This window comes from Acanthochromis polyacanthus, chromosome 23 (genome assembly GCF_021347895.1).
Source record: "Acanthochromis polyacanthus isolate Apoly-LR-REF ecotype Palm Island chromosome 23, KAUST_Apoly_ChrSc, whole genome shotgun sequence".
NCBI classification, from domain to species: Eukaryota; Metazoa; Chordata; class Actinopteri; family Pomacentridae; genus Acanthochromis; species Acanthochromis polyacanthus.
This window is the reverse complement of record NC_067135.1, coordinates 885,946-902,011: the sequence shown is the minus strand read 5'-3', so window position 1 is coordinate 902,011 and position 16,066 is coordinate 885,946. Positions and strand designations below refer to the sequence as shown.

The window sequence follows — 16,066 nt, the reverse complement described above, 5'->3', positions numbered from 1 at the left end:
ACTATAAATACTGTTATTTTATGCATTCTTAACCTATATTACACTGAAAATCCTCCTTTAGTGGGTCAATAAATCTGATTTTATATATTTGTTTATGTTCTTCTTTATTTGTAAAGTAAATAAAAATATCAGAATACAGTAAAAGTAAAAGAGTAACTGAGTAAAATACAGCAAAATGGAAATACTCAAGTAGATACTTCAAATATACTGAAGTAAATGTACTCAGTTATACTGCTGCTATCATTAGTATCATTACTGTTGGTGTTTGTGTGAGAATCATAGAAGGAAAAAGAGGAAAACAGAAAGTGTGTGTGTGTGTGTGTGTGTGTGTGTGTGTGTGTGTGTGTGTGTGTGTGTGTGTGTGTGTGTGTGTGTGTGTGTGTGTGTGTGTGTGTGTTGTAGCGCTGCTCCGTGCTGCAGGCGCTGCACTACTAGCCTACTTTAGGACAGGTCAGTTCTCTAAAAGCGTCCAGCCACCGTGAAATTCATATTATTCATACAGAGGAGACACACACACACACACACGGACACACACTCCAAGATGACTAAACTTTGGTCCAGATTTGTCCAGAATGACTCAAAATGTGTGCAACATGACAAAAAACTTGTCAAGAAATGATTCAGTTCTTGTCTAAAATGACAAAGAAATCTTTAAAAGGACAGAAAATGTGTCCAAAATGATCACAAAGAACGACTCAAATGAAGAGGAGCCTTTCAGAAAATGTTCATGCTGGAAAATTATTTTCAGTTTTCCCTCAATTGTGGTCTAAAAAGACTAAAACTTCTCTATGTGACCCAAAAATTGCCCAAAATGACACAAAACCAGAGAAAACGAATCATGTCCACAATATTCTTGAGTCATTCTGGAAACCTTTTGTTGTTCTGGAAAGCTTTGGAGCGTCTGGATCAGTCTGAGGCATTTAGAACAATGTTTAGCTCCTTTCTGACTTTTTCTGCTTTCATTCTGGACAAAGAGACATTGTGGACAATAGTTGACTAGTTTTGGCCAAACTGAAACAGAAACAGGTCTTTCTGTGGTGATTTTGCATCTTTCATTAGACATTTTGTGTCTCCTTGTGGTATATTCACCTGTTTTCGTGCTGATTTTGTGTTTCTTTGTGGTACCTTTGGCCCCTTTTTTGTCAGTTTGGTCTCTTCTTTTGGTGATTTTCCAGCTTTTTAAATTATTAGTTGCAGTTTTTTTACCAGAACTCGGACGTGTTTCTCCTCCTAAATGTCCTGGTTCTATCTGCTGGACTGATGAAGTTCTGAGGATCAGATTTCTGATCATTTCTGATCCTCAGAACTTCATCTGGACCCTCTGTGGACTGGAAGGTCCTGGACATCTGGAAATATGCATATTATGAAGTTCAAACTTTGCTTCATTAAATAAATTAAAGTTACTGTAGATGAAGAATCAGAACTTTTTAAAGATTTGGTTGATCTTTTAAAAAAAATAAAATATGAACCTAATTCACAGAAATAAACGGAATATTATAAAATATTAAGACGATAAAAGATCAACCAGAGGTGGAATATTTTTAAAAAATGAAATCCTGAAGCACCACACACCCACTGATGACTGAGGACAGAAGCTGATCGTTCAGGAAACAACGTCAACGTGCCATTTTACGCACCGGGAGAGCGCGCGGAGAACCGGACAGGAAGAGGAGGATGACGGTAACGGAGGAGAGGACGAGGATTTAACTGTGGTGGAAGATGGATTGAACGGAGCGGTCTTGAGGCAGACACACCGACCGATGGGGGACCGACACCGGCGGAGACTCGGGAGCCTCCCGGTAAAGTCCCGGGTCTCCAAGGAGACCAAGCTCCGGCTGCGGGTCGTCTTCCTGGACGACAGCGAGCGCACGTTCGAGGTGGAGGTGAGTCACAATAATAATAATAATAATGATAATATCCATTTTACGCACGGATTGGAGGCGCACGGTGCGTTTACATCCACAGGTTCCTCATTTATCTGCATTATTTTACAGCTGCTTTGTGTAGATTTCCTATTTTTAGACTTTATTCTGTTATATTTTTCTTTCTGTCTTTACTCTCAGTGGATTTTTCAGTCCAATATTTGAGCTTTAACTCAAACCCAGACAGCTTTAAACCATCATTTAACAGCCAGACTGAACGTTCATCTCACAGCACAAACACTGTTTTTATTTTATTTTATGATGCTTTGGAGATGCTGTTAACATCTGAATTATGAGAATAATGAAGCTTTTACCAAAGTAACTGTCAGAAATAAACCGACTTTTTAGCTGACAGAGCAGATGTACACTAAAAAACTAAAAGCTGACATGTTTGTTGAACTAAACCTACATCTATTTTTCTGTATATCTGTATGTAAATTACATTATTTTATCGTAACACCAGTAAAATAAGTGTTGAATATTTCGCCAGTATTACAATTTAAAATCCATGTTGCACTTTAGTTGATGTAGTTTCCCTTTTTTAGTGTATTTAGGTGCTTTAACATTAAAATAATCCTTAAAATGACTCATTAACATGTCTTAATTCTACAGGGGTAAATCTTCTACACCAGCTCACCTCAAACACTGTAAAACTACTCACCACCAGTTATTTACACTGTAAAAATAAGCTGTTATTTATGCAGCAGCTGTGGTCACAGAACCTCACTGTAAAACGACAGGAAAACATTTTTCTTCATTTACGGTAAAGAAATGTATTGATGTTGTTGATCTAGTCTTAAATATTAAAGCACACGGCCGTTACTGTAACAGAACTACAAACTGTAAATGTTACATGTAATAAATGCAGAAATGTGAGAAATATTACAACATGTTTCCATTATCAACACAACAGTTTGGACATTTAATTGTGAAAAAACATTTTATTTTAGCAATAAATGAAAAAATGACAGTATTGAATGTTGTACATAAACTAAATAATTGTACATGTAACAAATAAACAGCCGGATCAAAATGTTTTAGAATTTACAGATATTTACGATAAAATTTACGAGCATTTTTTTACAGTGTACAATGTAAATGTATTTTAAAAAGTCGTTTATTTAACACTGAATCATCTAAATGAGTGACTCAGGAAAAAAAATGTTTTTTTAACATATTTTTTCTCTAACAAATGCATTTCCTGATTCCAGCAGTTTTTTTAATGGAAAAATGCCACAATGTGTAGAACATTACTGTAAGTTTAGCTTTCATTCCTCAAAAAGAGTACAGCTCATCATATTATTTATACCAGATTTATTGAAATATTCTGATTAAAACCCCCAAAATTCACTCATTCAGGCATCAAATGTGCTCATTTTCTTACTTTGACTAAAAATCTTCAGATTTACATCCTTTCCTCAAACAAAACAAGTAATTACAAGACTCTGATGAGTATTTTATGCTGCTTTTAAGAAATAACAGCCCAAATTATTCACTGATAAGCCACAGAAACTCAGCGTAGATCATCCAGGACGGTGTGCGATTTCTTCATCACATTCCAGTCACGTAGTTCTTTCTAAAATTTGGATTTGTCCGATAAAAACGAAGCAAACTTTGCTGAATACTGAACAACTTTCCAGCTCCAACAGTTTGTGTTTACCGTTTGATTTTCTCACCAAAGAGTCGTTTCTTAGCAACACATGAACATGACTGATCAGATCTCACTCAGTGCTGAACATTATACAGCGATTATCGGCTCCGTACTCGTTGCAGGACGTTAAATGAATGAACCAGATGTTTTCCAGATGTGTGTAAACAGCTGCTGTCTATGAACGGCCATGTGCTCCACGATCCAGGTCAACATGGTGACGGCGCCTTCCAGGCAGCAATCTGAAGGAAGACTTTCAGAGTGTGTGTGTGTGTGTGTGTGTGTGTGTGTGTGTGTTTTCCAGTATTGTGTTAGCAAAGCAGCTCCACTTTCAGTTTCCCAGCAGCCTCCAGGACATTCGCAGCATCTTTACAAGAGGAAGGCAACAGAGACGAAGGTGGAAAGAAAGGAAAAGGATGGACGAGGGACGAGGGCAGAAATAAACCCGTAGATTATCTGGTAACGAGGAGGGCAATGAGGGAGTTACTGACTAAACCCATGTGGCAGTTAGAGCAGGAGGTACTAGAACATGGAAGAACATTTAGTTTGGTTTAAGGGTTCATGGTTGGGTTCTTGGCCAGATGAAGCCAAGTCCAGCTGTGGATGTCCTCCAAACGAGTGTAACCAAAGCTCAAAGGCCTACAGAGTCCATTATGTCAGCGACGGTCCTCACAAAGACAAAAGTAGGAACAAGAATGAGGTTCTCTGATCTGACCCCGATCCTCCAACCTTCAGGGCAAAACTCCAATTAATGATCCACAGCAGGCAGGCAAAGAAAAGCAGACGGTGTAGACGTAAAGTCCATGTAGGAGCCAAGAACGTACAGATCTACAGACAGATCTACGGTTTATTTGAAGGAGAAATGACTGGAGGTTGGAATGTTTCAGAAATAGTTAAAGTAGTGCTACACTAAAAATATCAAGACTGTACAGGACTTTTAATGCAACTTTAACTCGATAAAAAATGGAGGTAAAATAGAGTGATGACAACTCAGCATAAATCAAAGAACTAACAAGACATTTTCTGCATTTAAATGGAGATTTCAGTAAAATAAAAATGGACAGTTCCTATTTTTAATGGCGTATCTAAGGAGAAAAACGATGCAAGTCTGCAATTTAATACTAAATAAAAACTGGACTTTTAAAATAAATGAACAGTGTTGAGGAATTAAATCAAAAAAGGACATTTTCCTGTTATTTAAAGATAAATCTATAATAAGTAAATTGACGATTGCTCTTCTTCAGTGGTGAAAATAGACCAGTTTCTGTTATTAAATGCTAATGTTAGAGTTTTAAAATTGCAAATGCTGAATAAATTCATCTTTAATGAGAGGTAGAAACAGAGGAAAACAGAAAGAGAATCTACAAGAGGTTTAAGAGGTTCAACTGGACTTCTGACTCTCTTGGGGACTTCTCTGGTAGAAGATCTTCCACCTCACATCCAAGATGAGAGGTGGAACGTCTTCAAGAAGCTACCAGAGAAGTCCAGTAGGTTTCTACTGAAGCTCCTACCGTCACTGTGACATGGATGACTGAGAATCTGTTTCTCTAACAGCCTCGGTCTGTCCTTCAGGCTACGACATGCTAAATGCTAAGCTAAGTGTTCCACAGATGAACTACCATCCAGCTGGAAAGTTTATTCGTCTCTGTGTTCTGGAGGCGTTCGCTTGTTCCAGTAATTATCAGTTATCCTCGTGTTCGGCTGATAATCGGTCACAGCTGCTCACGGTGACGAGTTAATGAAGGACGTCCAGCGACCCGCCGGGCGCTAAACACCGGCTAGCAGACAGAAACACAAAAAAACCTGCTGGATCTGCAGAGACGAACAAACAGCATCACAGTAATTAAAGACCTGACAGCAAAGGAGGAGAAGCAGCAGAAACGCATCCAGTCAGAGAGATCAGGATGGATTTAAGCTGCTCAACTTTACCGGAAATGAGTCACAACTAAAGAAAAATCACCAACAGTGACAGTAAAATGGAACGTATTCTGCTAGTTTCTTTCCTTTTTGCTCCTTTTTTAAATTATGGTTGAAAAAAAGAAAATAATCTTTAAATAGATAAAGCAAAAAAAAGATATATCAGCAAAAATGACTAATATCTGCAGCTGAATTATGAACTTAATCACAGATACCTCCAACATCCGTCTATGTATTAAATGTTAAAATGTTTTGGTAAACTATCGCTGAAATGCTGAGATTTCTGTATCACAGATATTTATACAGATGTTGGTTAAAATGTAGATTTATATGTTAAGTATTCCTTAAATTGCAGCAGTTTAATGTCATACAGTCCTACAAACAATCATTGGTACCCTGGATGTGTTTCTGTTTCAGTTTGGCCAAAACTACTGAACAATTGTTCAAAATGTCTCATTTGTCCAGAATGAACGCTATAAAACCAAAAACTGGTCCAAAATGACATAAAAGTGACCTAAAATGACTCAAAAGTAGTCCAAAACTACAAAAAAGTGGTCTACAGTGACCCAAAAACGGTCCAAAATGAAGAGATAAGGCAGAAATGATGGAGAAACTCCATCCAGTTCATTAGCAATAAATCTGGACCCAAGTCTGTGTACCTCAAGGGTCTAAACTGAAAATATTCATAGTATGAAGGTAAAAATGAGCTTGCATTGAAAAAATGTCCCAGAAATGTATTTTAATTCACTGCAATGCATCTGAGAGCTCAATGAGGTGTAAAATCTAGTTTGTAGCTTCTTTTTGCTCATAAAAAACCCACCGCTACGTTCCTGTTTTAGACCACATCCATCCAGCTTTTTCTACCCGTACCGGCTATAACGTCACCGCATCGTCCTTAATTGTGCAAAGTTCTGGTGGATAAAGGAACTGAGCTGCAGCACATTTCCTCAGAGTCCCCTGAGAATCCTCAGACTTCACTTTTAAGAGCCTCTCAATTAAAAAATCCCATTATTCCTCTAACGAACCTCCACTTTAATTCTCTCTGCAGCAAAAGGTTTTAGGAGGCGACTTCTTCAACAAAGTGTGTGGCCACCTGAAGCTGCTGGAGAAGGAATACTTCGGCCTGGAGTTCAGACACCACAGCGGAAACTACGTAAGAAACGCCGAGACGCAGATATAACGGAGGTTCTAGTGTCTGCTGGAAGCCTGAACGTGTTTCTGTTGCAGGTTTGGTTGGAGCTGCTGAAGCCGCTGGTCAAACAGATCAAATGTAAGTTTCATTTCTCTGCTCATGAAGAAAAACTCCACTCAATAAGCACATGTAGGTGTGTAGAGGTTCTCAGCAGAAATAAATCTCCATTATTGAATTTACAACTAAATCGCCACTTCAGTCTCACAAGATTCATGTTTAATAAGTTAACAGTTTGCATGACAATTATTTAAATTATGGCAAACTGTACACTGTAAAAAGTGTATCTGAATTTGGAATTTTAGTGGCTAAAGCAGAATTTCCCCCAAAGTAAGCTCTGTCAGATCCCTGCTGCTGCAAAATAACCAGGATTTAATAATGAGGTGTAGTGAGACCATTCTACAGCCTGACCAGACATTATTAGACATTTACCATCATTTTGACCTTTTTCTACTCTTCTGTCTTTGATTCTGCATCTTTTCACGTTTTTAATATTATTTTTATTTCTATGATGAGGTGCAGTCAGACCATTCTGCAGCATGTGGACATCAGTCTGTCCATGCTGGATTACCTTTTTCAGCTCTCAGATCTTTGATTATGCATTTTTCACTGTTTTTATTGATTTGTTTTGATAACGAGGTGTAGTCAGACCATTCTCCACCACTGTGGACGTCAGTCTGACATCCAGTCACTGTCCTCCTTTTCTTTTTCCTCTCCATCAGACACCAGTGATCTGTTCTTCAGGTTTATAGTAAAATTCTTCCCACCAGACCCCGGACAGCTGAAGCGAGGCCTCACCAGGTGAAATCCATCCCATAATGTTTATATTACAGCCTCTGTCTGATACCTACAGGTGTGTAACTGTGTTGTGTGTGCAGGTATCTTTTTGCCTTACAGATAAAGCAGGACTTGTCTAATGGCAGTCTGACCTGTAACGACAACAGCGCCGCCCTGCTGGTTTCTCACATCCTGCAGTGTAAGCTCACTGTTTATGTATCTAACATGTTCAGGTGTCATTTAGTGGTGAGGCATTTGAGAATTTTTTTATTTATGTATATTTCTGAGCACAAAGAGCAGAAAAAACATTCTTTACAGCGCTAATTTCCACATAAACTTTCCAAAACAGCAAAAGCTTTCCCAGAATAACTCAAGAATTGGTGCAAAATGACCCAAAAGTGGTCCACATAGTCTACATACAGTCAAAGAAAAATCAACCTAATTATACTGAAGTGAGGGTTGGGTGCACGGTTTGAGGAATAAAGTGTGTGTTTGCGTTCGTACTTGTGTCTTACAGCAGAGTTAGGGGATTATGACGAGGAGCTGGACTGTCACCACCTGGAGATGAAGCACTACGTCCCCAACCAGGAATATCTGGATCACAAGATCATCAAGCTCCACAAGAAACACCGGTAGGAGACAAAGCATCAAGATCTTAATGTACAGTGTGGATCTGTGGAAGTTCAGCTGTAAATAGTGTAAATACAGAAAGTCAAGAGCTGCACCCAAAGTCAGTGAAGGTTGAAAAAGGTTCTCTGTCCCCGAAGCACTAAGATGAAAGTCCTGCTTGTGACTGATTGTCTTCTCCATAGAGGAGTTTCTCCGGCAGACTCGGACATCCACCTGCTGGAGGTGGCCAGGAAGCTGGACATGTACGGCATCCGACCGCATCCTGCTCACGACGGGGAAGGAATGAGGATCAACCTGGCCGTCACACACTCTGGAGTTCTGGTCTTCCAGGTGCAAGATCAAGAGTTTTTAAAGAAAACACACTTTTATACAAAGAGGCGTAAACGTCGACACGGACATAACGGCTGGATTAGTGCTGATCAGGAGCAACATGGCTCCAACATTTACAACAACCGTCACATTATCGGCCCTTTCAACGGTTTAAACCGTGACTGTTAAATACAATTCTAATCACTAAATCACAAACCTACACTTGTTGTGTAACATTAAGTAGTTTGTATGGGCATCTGTAGTACAAACTTAAAGTAGAAAGATCAAGTTTATGGTTCAGAACATAGCCTGAATCTCAGATAATATCCAGTGGACTGACATGAAGCTTCAAAGCATCTGATGGAGGATTGATAAAGATGATCCCTGAAGTTTCCACAGAACTCCTACAAGAGTTAGAATGTGTTCCCTGTTAAACTCCAGGCTGTTGATGGACCGTTAGACTGTCCGGCCAGTCACTGATTAATTTTCTGTTTTTCAGGGAAACACAAAAATCAACACGTTCAGCTGGGCCAAGATCCGCAAACTGAGCTTCAAACGCAAACATTTCCTCATCAAGCTGCACGACCAAGTCGGGGTGAGAACCTGAACCAGTATCTCCATGTTGTCTTCAGACTGGATCAACAGAAAGGGTGCTTGTTGTTCTAACTGTGAAAAAGTGATGAAAAAAGTTGCAACTTGCAGGAAGTAAATGGGTGAAGTCTTGGTACCAGAAGGATCCACGTGTTGACCAGTCAGAGGAGTTTTTCTGTTGAATGTAACCCTGATGTCTGAAGAGTTGTCTCGTGTCCATGCAGCCGTCCTGTAAGGACACTCTGGAGTTCGCCATGGCCAGCCGTGACGTCTGTAAGTCCTTCTGGAAGATGTGTGTCGAGTATCACGCCTTCTTCAGGCTCTCTGAGGAACCAAAGGCCATACCCAAAACCCTGCTGTCCTGTAAAGGCTCCAGCTTCAGATACAGGTACAACACAAACCCAGGATTAATCCTCATCTCAATCTGTACTGAGTCAGGGAAACATCTATAGGTCCAGTCTGACTGAAAATACAAACATCTCTACAAACCTGCAGTAAATAACCGTAGCAGAGAGCAGCCAGATGTGGTCACTTAGAGCTAATCCTCCCTACTGGGTCAGACTATGAACTTTAGGGAACACCGGCAGATAAACTCCAGAAAAGGTCCAGAATGATGTCAACAAACCTGTATTACAGCCCATATTAACATTTTGTTGTGTCTCTACTTTAGATATCTGTATGTTTGTGAAGATTTTCTTGTTCTCTAAACATTTTAAATGTAAACACTCAGAACCTACAGAGAACAATCTCTTTGGGTCTTTCCGTTTACTAAAAATGTAACACTTTGCTGAATCTTTTTGCCATCAACTCCAAATTAGTGACAATGAACCACATTCAGTATGTCCACCTCTAACCATCTATTAGTCACTAATAAAGATGATTAGGTTTGTTATTGGAAAATGATTTTGTCACAGAAGGAATTTAGGGCTCAGAAATGATGAAACTGTCCTTTAACTCTGATAACATTCATAGTATGAAGGTCAAACTTTGCATAGCTTCATTAAATGTACTGCAGATTGAACATTGGCTGATTCTGAGGAGGTCAGGCTGAATTTATTCAGATTTGGTTGCTTTATATGGAATGATCCAGTGAGTAATTCCAGTGTTGTCTTGTAGTCAAACACTGTATTTGTATACCTGATAATAAAGACTATTAAATGTGATTTTGTGGCAGCGGTCGGACCCAGAAACAGCTGCTGGAGTGTTTGGGATCAGGGGAGAAGAAGCCGTTGCACTTCGAGAGGTGAGAATTCATTTAAAAACCAAAACAAAGAGAGGACACAGTGGAAGAACAGATACTGAAGCTTGAATTGGCCTTCAAACTGCTGAAAATACAACCTGTAATAGACCTCATTGTGCACTGATCCACCAACAGGATGCTAAATGTCAAACCCATGTTCTCATCATCTGGTCTGTTTTTTCCTCTCTGCCCATTCAGGACTTACTGTCAGTCCGACTTTGACCCCAGACATTGTCGATCCTCCCCTGATCTCCTCACCGATGTCTCCAAACAGGTAAAAACTATTATAGTTTGAGTTCTGAAACCTCACTAAGAGGTAAAGACTCTAAACGTTGGTTCTTTCCTCCTCAGTTGTACGACCACGCCCACCCGTTCCCCCGGTCGACTCGAGGTCTGGCGGTCCGCAGTCAGGACGTGTTGGATCCACATCACCGAGACGACAACGACATCGAAATCACCGCCAGAGGGGCTAAACGCAGCCAATCATCTGTAGAGGTCAATCAGAGGTCCCGCCCCCTCTCTCAGGTCACGCCCATCTCTCCATCTTTCCACCAATCAACGCCCTCGCCAAAGACCAGATCTGCCTCCACGTCTTTAATGGAGGATGTACGGGTGGGACGGATCGGGGCGCAGCGACAAGCCCAAAGGTTAGCCGGTGTCTACGGTAACCGGTCCAGACGTCGGCCCAACCCACAGCCGCATCCAGACGCCGCCCAACAGCTGGTTCTTCTGTACCCCAACAGCCCCGCCTACCAGTACCACCCTGTCCTGCCATCCTTCCCGTTCGCCGGTGCCTCTCCGCTCAGCCGACACCCTTACCTGACGGACTACGTTGCCGTTTCCTCACTGGAGCGTTTCCCACATGCAAGGAGGCGGGATTATGTGACGACAGACGGCCTGCCGCGGCCATCTTTCCACCTGTTTGGCCACAATTCGCCATCTCTTTCCCCCATCAGGAGGAACCTCCGCCCCTCCGGATCAGGCGGGCTGGGATTGGCTCGGGTCTACCAGCCGGGTAGCAACGGAGCAAGGCTATTGGGCGTCGGACACACAGAGGCGGGGCATTACAGCGACGATTCCAACTTCCTTCCAGGGCTGCCTCGCCGTGTCGCCAGCCAACCAGACGTCAAGTTCCAGCTCTCCAGGGGTTCAAACCCCGCTTTTAACCCCGCCTCTGAGTTCCGTCCCCTCGGTTACTACCCCCACCTGACCCGCCCCTCCAGACCCACCTACCTCCCACTAAACTCCTCCCCTCTACCTGAACGGCCCACTTCGCTCTGCATGATCGGCGGCAGCACGGGAAGCTACAGCGACTCGGACCCGGAGGTTTTCTATCCGTACTACTGCCCACCCCCCCAGCTGGGGAAGGTGGTACGGTCCGCCGGACTCGGCAGGATGAGGTTTTCTTCTGGGAGCCTCCAACTGGACGAGGAGGAAGAGGGGGAGGAGGAAGAGGCGGCGAACAGAGCAGCGAAGGAGGCGACAAAACCAGAGTTCAAGAGTGAAGAGGAGAAGAAGGAAAGGAGCGAAGGGGAGGAGACGAAAGGACCAGCGAAGAGAACTGAAGTCACACTGTAGATAAAGACAAAAACATGTTATACAAGAAACTTTACGAGGGTTCATGGTGTGATCACAGTCAGAACTTACAGGATGGTTTAAAACCATCCACTGCAGGCTGTAGTCAAGGCAGCAGATGTGATAAATGTGTTGTTCAGACATGTACTGGCAGATGAAATGTATTTTTTTTGCCTTGTTTTAACAAAAACCTCAAATTCTGATAAATGGCTGCTGTTAGTCACCACATTACAGGTGCAAGCTTTCAAACTTCTGGAAATTAATACTTATAAGTTCATGTGTTAGCCTTCAAGCTGAGCGTAAAAGTTAAAATAAACCAAATCTTGAGCTGTTGATACACCAAAAACTTATTTTTTACACTAAGGGAGCTTGGATCGAAGGCCGTTTGGTTGGTGTTAGATTCCAAGTCTCAGAAGGAGATTCAGGGGTAAAGAGAGGTAAGTGCACCCACTGGATGGTTTCTATGATGGACTCGACTCCAGCCATTGGCCGCGATTATATTGTTCTGCAGTCACACACTTCGGGTACTTGGTTGTTGTTAATTCTACTTGTCTAGTCCGTGGTGGTCAGCTTAGAAGATATCCTGATGTACAGCGGGTCCTCAACGTACGTCGGAGCTCCATTTGTCGATTCAACACGATTGTCGCCGTAAATCAGCTCTCTGGCAAAAATGTAACCAAAGCCGTTCCGTGCATCACGATATCGATCAGTTCTTAGTCTAACCAGTTAGCTGACTGCTCCTGAGTGTTGGAATCTTACATTTACCAAGTCTGCTGGTCAGGATCAAAACCATTACCTGAGGTAGGAATGCCTCACTGGTTGTACAGAACTGTCAGGGTTTTGTAGCTTTCGATATCCAGTTGATCAGTTACGACAGTAAACTACTCTCCAAAGTACTTGCTCTGATCACAACACAAGGAAACAAACACAAAAACCTGAGCAATCGGACCTATGAGAAACTAGAAGACAAAAATTAGCCAAATATGAGAGTTTCCAGACAGAATCCAAGCTAACGAGCTAGCTCGCTCATTGGAATATCAGCAACATGTCAGACATGTTCATCTCAAGTTTTACCGACAAATAAAATGACATTTAACCTGCTTAGATCGTCTACTTGGTAACAAACGCTCTGATCTTCTGTTTGCTTTTGTTTATCACCACATTCTAAATCATCTCACCACACCAACGTTGAAGCTATAAAAATAAAACCCAAGCTGTGATAAATGTGTTCATTTTTAAGCCCTGTTTGTCCAATTAGTGAAAATGATGGAATGAGCTTCACCACTGTTGAAAACAGCATTTTTAAGGCTCAAATATTAAGTCTTCATGTGTGGGTGTGAGGCCTTCGTAGAGTCGGAGAACTTATCGGATGTCTTTCTAAGTGGTGTAGTGAAATAATGTATTGTTAACTTTATATAAATAATGAATTCTGTAGGGAAAGAAATGTGAATACAGTTGAATTTGTCAATAAAGAAGTACAAATAACAAGATAACCGTGTTCAAATTAATAAAGTACAACATGGTTTAAAACAAAACAAAAACAAGACATTTGTTTTAAGAAAACAAAAAAAAACACAGGTGAAAAAACAAGTTTTTCAATCAAACTTAAATATTTATTCATAAAACTCTAAGTCCCGCTACAAAAAGAGTATGTTACTGTAAAATCTTACATCTTTAATTTTTACATTTCCCCCCTCAACAAGCGTTGTCGTATCCCTTATGATATATAAAAAGACAAAACTATACAGTGACCAAGTTTTATAGTGTCTTTGGTACAAACTGTCAGTAATACCTCTGATTACAGCTCCTTCATGCGCTTACACAGAATCTGGGTGTTAACGTCTTCCCAAACTTGACGTGTGTTGGAAAAGATATTTGTGTTTTACTTGCAGCTCTTTCCATCACTGAAATCTTAATATACCCAAAAACTGCAGCAGAAAATCCCAGAAATCAATGAAAGACCCCAAAGCAAAGTCAAGATTTCTCCCATTCTTGTTTACGGCTACAACAATAGCTATTTAGCTTATTGGTTAGCAAGCTAATAGCTGCCTAGACAGGTACGGTTCAGGTACTTTAGTCCAGGAACTGTGAAAGTTTGTTGTCATAATATTTTACTGGTCCCACTAATCTGTAGTTTTTGATTACATTTGAAACCTGCAACGACCCTGAAGACGCTGCATCCAGTCTTTATGCTAAGCTAACATGCTGTACAATGTAATTTAACAATAGAGACTGTAAATTAGTCCTAATTTGCTAACTTAAACTAATAATTTTCTTTGGGTAGCAACAGCAAGCTTGCTTTCTAGCTAGCAAGCTAATAGCTAAATAGCCTGACAAGTGTCCAGTCTTTATGCTAAACTAAGCTAAGCTAATGTGTTGCAGAGTGTCATTTTGTTAGCAAGGACTGTACATTTGTAAAAAAAAAAAATGCAAACGTAAATTTTACTTATTATTTGGGTGGCTACAACAACAGCTAGCTAGCTCACTGATTAGCAAGCTACTAGCTACCTAGCCTGGGTAGGGTCTGGGGATTTTATTCTCAGGAAGTTTTTTGTTTGAATTATTCAAGTAATAATAAATATTGTAAATGTTTTTCCTAACTTGCAAACTTAAACTTTGCTAATTACTTTGAGTGGTTACGACAACAACAGCTAGCTAGCTCACTGATTAGCAAGATACTAGCCGCCTTGTCCAGCTAAGGTCTGTTAGCTTCCAGAAATGATGGCACGAACCCGGTGTCTTCCTTAAAGTTCATTAGTTTTCACTGGACATAAAATAGTTTCAGTAATTCTTAGGTTTGTACGAGTTTACAGTTGAATGTTGAAGGATGCTGCGGATATCTGAGGAAAGCTGAAGAATCTCCACTCAGTTCAAGGAATGAAACTGATGTTGACTGAATTCTGCAAACAGGGAACTGTAATCTAAAAGCATTACTGAAGACAACATTGTAATATTGGCATATAATCTGTCTCAAGTGCTACTGAACAAACATAGAACATCTACAGACTCAAAGCAAGTCTGGACACAAAACAAACCACTGCTGATGGACGAGAACCTCCTCTGGAATTACACTTCTGACAAAATCTCTACGAAAAACAGCAAGGCATTCTGGTAGAAAATCACTGATAGCAAAAGGAGTTAAGGCACATGATGGTCCTGACAGACTGAGGTCAGTCTGCTTTAGTTTAACACATTCAAGCTCAAGAAGAAGTCATTCAAAAAGGAAAGGGAGAGAAGTTCACAACCTAAAAAAAACTACTCAGATTGTTATTTCAAAAGTTCCGATGGAGAAAAAGGTTTTCAACCAGCAGCAGTGAATATATATTTATATATAATATTGCGTATATATATTACATTAGTAGTGTGTGTGTGGAGATGTGTGTACAGCGAGGAGGCATCGCACAGCAAATCTCCTCCTTCCATCGTCCAGCAGCCGTACGGAGACACAGTCTCTGCTTCGTCTGTCCACCGACCGTCCTTCAGTTTGTTGTAAATCTGAGGAGCAGCGAGACAAACAGGAGAGACATTTGGTAAACAAAGGACGAGGAGGAAACAAATGTCCTGCATCAGAACCAAACAAACAAAAACAGAACTCCTCCGTTCAATTTCCCAGTTATCCACTGTTCTTCCATCTTTCAGTATGTGTAACTGCCTCCTCTTACCTTTCCTTGTCACACCTTTGCTATTCCAAATTGTTTGCTGGACTCCATGATTCGGTCACCTTTTGTTTTTTTTCATCCTACCCTCTGCTACTGATTAGTACCCAAATGAACCTCTATTCACCTTTGCTGTTTCTAACTGTTTGTCAGACCTCTTGATTCAACAACCTTTCATTCTTTGGAAAATCCAGTTATTGAGGCAAGAAAGAGTTTTCCAGCTGATGGAAGAAGACTGTTTTCAAGAGTAGTCCCAAACCTGACCTGGTTCATAGGCCCTATTGGTCATTTTGTGTCTGGTTTTTGTTTTGTGTCTGGTTTTTGTCATTTTGTGTCTCTCCAATTTAACCACCATTCTTTCTTGTATCTACATCCGGCCCCCTCCCTATAAAATGTGAACTCTCCAGATGTTCTGGGTCTTCTTACTGTTGACTTCCTGTGCAAGGTAATGTGTTACCGTGGGAGTCTGCGAGATCTCGTTTTTGTTGTTTTACCCGGTGTGGAACATGGCGGTGGAATAAAGTTGGTCGTAAACCAAGAACGTCGTGTTTTTGGCATTTTCACTTACCGCCACAGACTCATGCTCTGTGTTGTTCAGCCTACCGTATGCTG

The 16,066-nt window shown here is 40.9% G+C and overlaps 2 protein-coding genes across 3 annotated transcripts in view; one reads left to right on the top strand and one right to left on the bottom strand.

Annotated features, from left to right (window-relative positions):
• Nucleotides 1–1,556: 1,556 nt before the first annotated feature.
• On the top strand, nucleotides 1,557–13,312 carry LOC110966653 (FERM domain-containing protein 7). The gene is made up of 12 exons (XM_022216084.2): nucleotides 1,557–1,883; nucleotides 6,536–6,640; nucleotides 6,715–6,757; nucleotides 7,399–7,477; nucleotides 7,555–7,652; nucleotides 7,971–8,085; nucleotides 8,266–8,413; nucleotides 8,892–8,987; nucleotides 9,208–9,371; nucleotides 10,158–10,226; nucleotides 10,422–10,497; nucleotides 10,575–13,312. The coding sequence occupies exons 1-12, from the start codon at nucleotides 1,761–1,763 to the stop codon at nucleotides 11,799–11,801; spliced, it is 2,343 nt and encodes a 780-aa protein (XP_022071776.1). The 5' UTR covers nucleotides 1,557–1,760; the 3' UTR covers nucleotides 11,802–13,312.
• A 77-nt stretch (nucleotides 13,313–13,389) lies between these two features.
• The window catches only part of stk26 (serine/threonine protein kinase 26), a 29,499-nt gene continuing 26,822 nt past the window's right edge, over nucleotides 13,390–16,066 (bottom strand). For both annotated transcript variants that reach the window (XM_022216079.2, XM_022216080.2), the window contains exon 12: nucleotides 13,390–15,293. In XM_022216079.2, coding sequence (XP_022071771.1) covers nucleotides 15,278–15,293 — 16 coding nt within the window. In that variant the 3' untranslated portion in view covers nucleotides 13,390–15,277. The remainder of the gene's footprint in view (nucleotides 15,294–16,066) is intronic.

Coding starts and splice junctions, on each gene's coding strand:
- LOC110966653 (XM_022216084.2), top strand. CDS start 1,761: ATGGGGGACCGACACCGGCGGAGACTCGGGAGCCTCCCGGTAAAGTCC. Junction 8,988..9,207: donor AGCTGCACGACCAAGTCGGG/GTGAGAACCTGA, acceptor GTGTCCATGCAG/CCGTCCTGTAAGGACACTCT. Junction 10,227..10,421: donor AAGCCGTTGCACTTCGAGAG/GTGAGAATTCAT, acceptor CTGCCCATTCAG/GACTTACTGTCAGTCCGACT.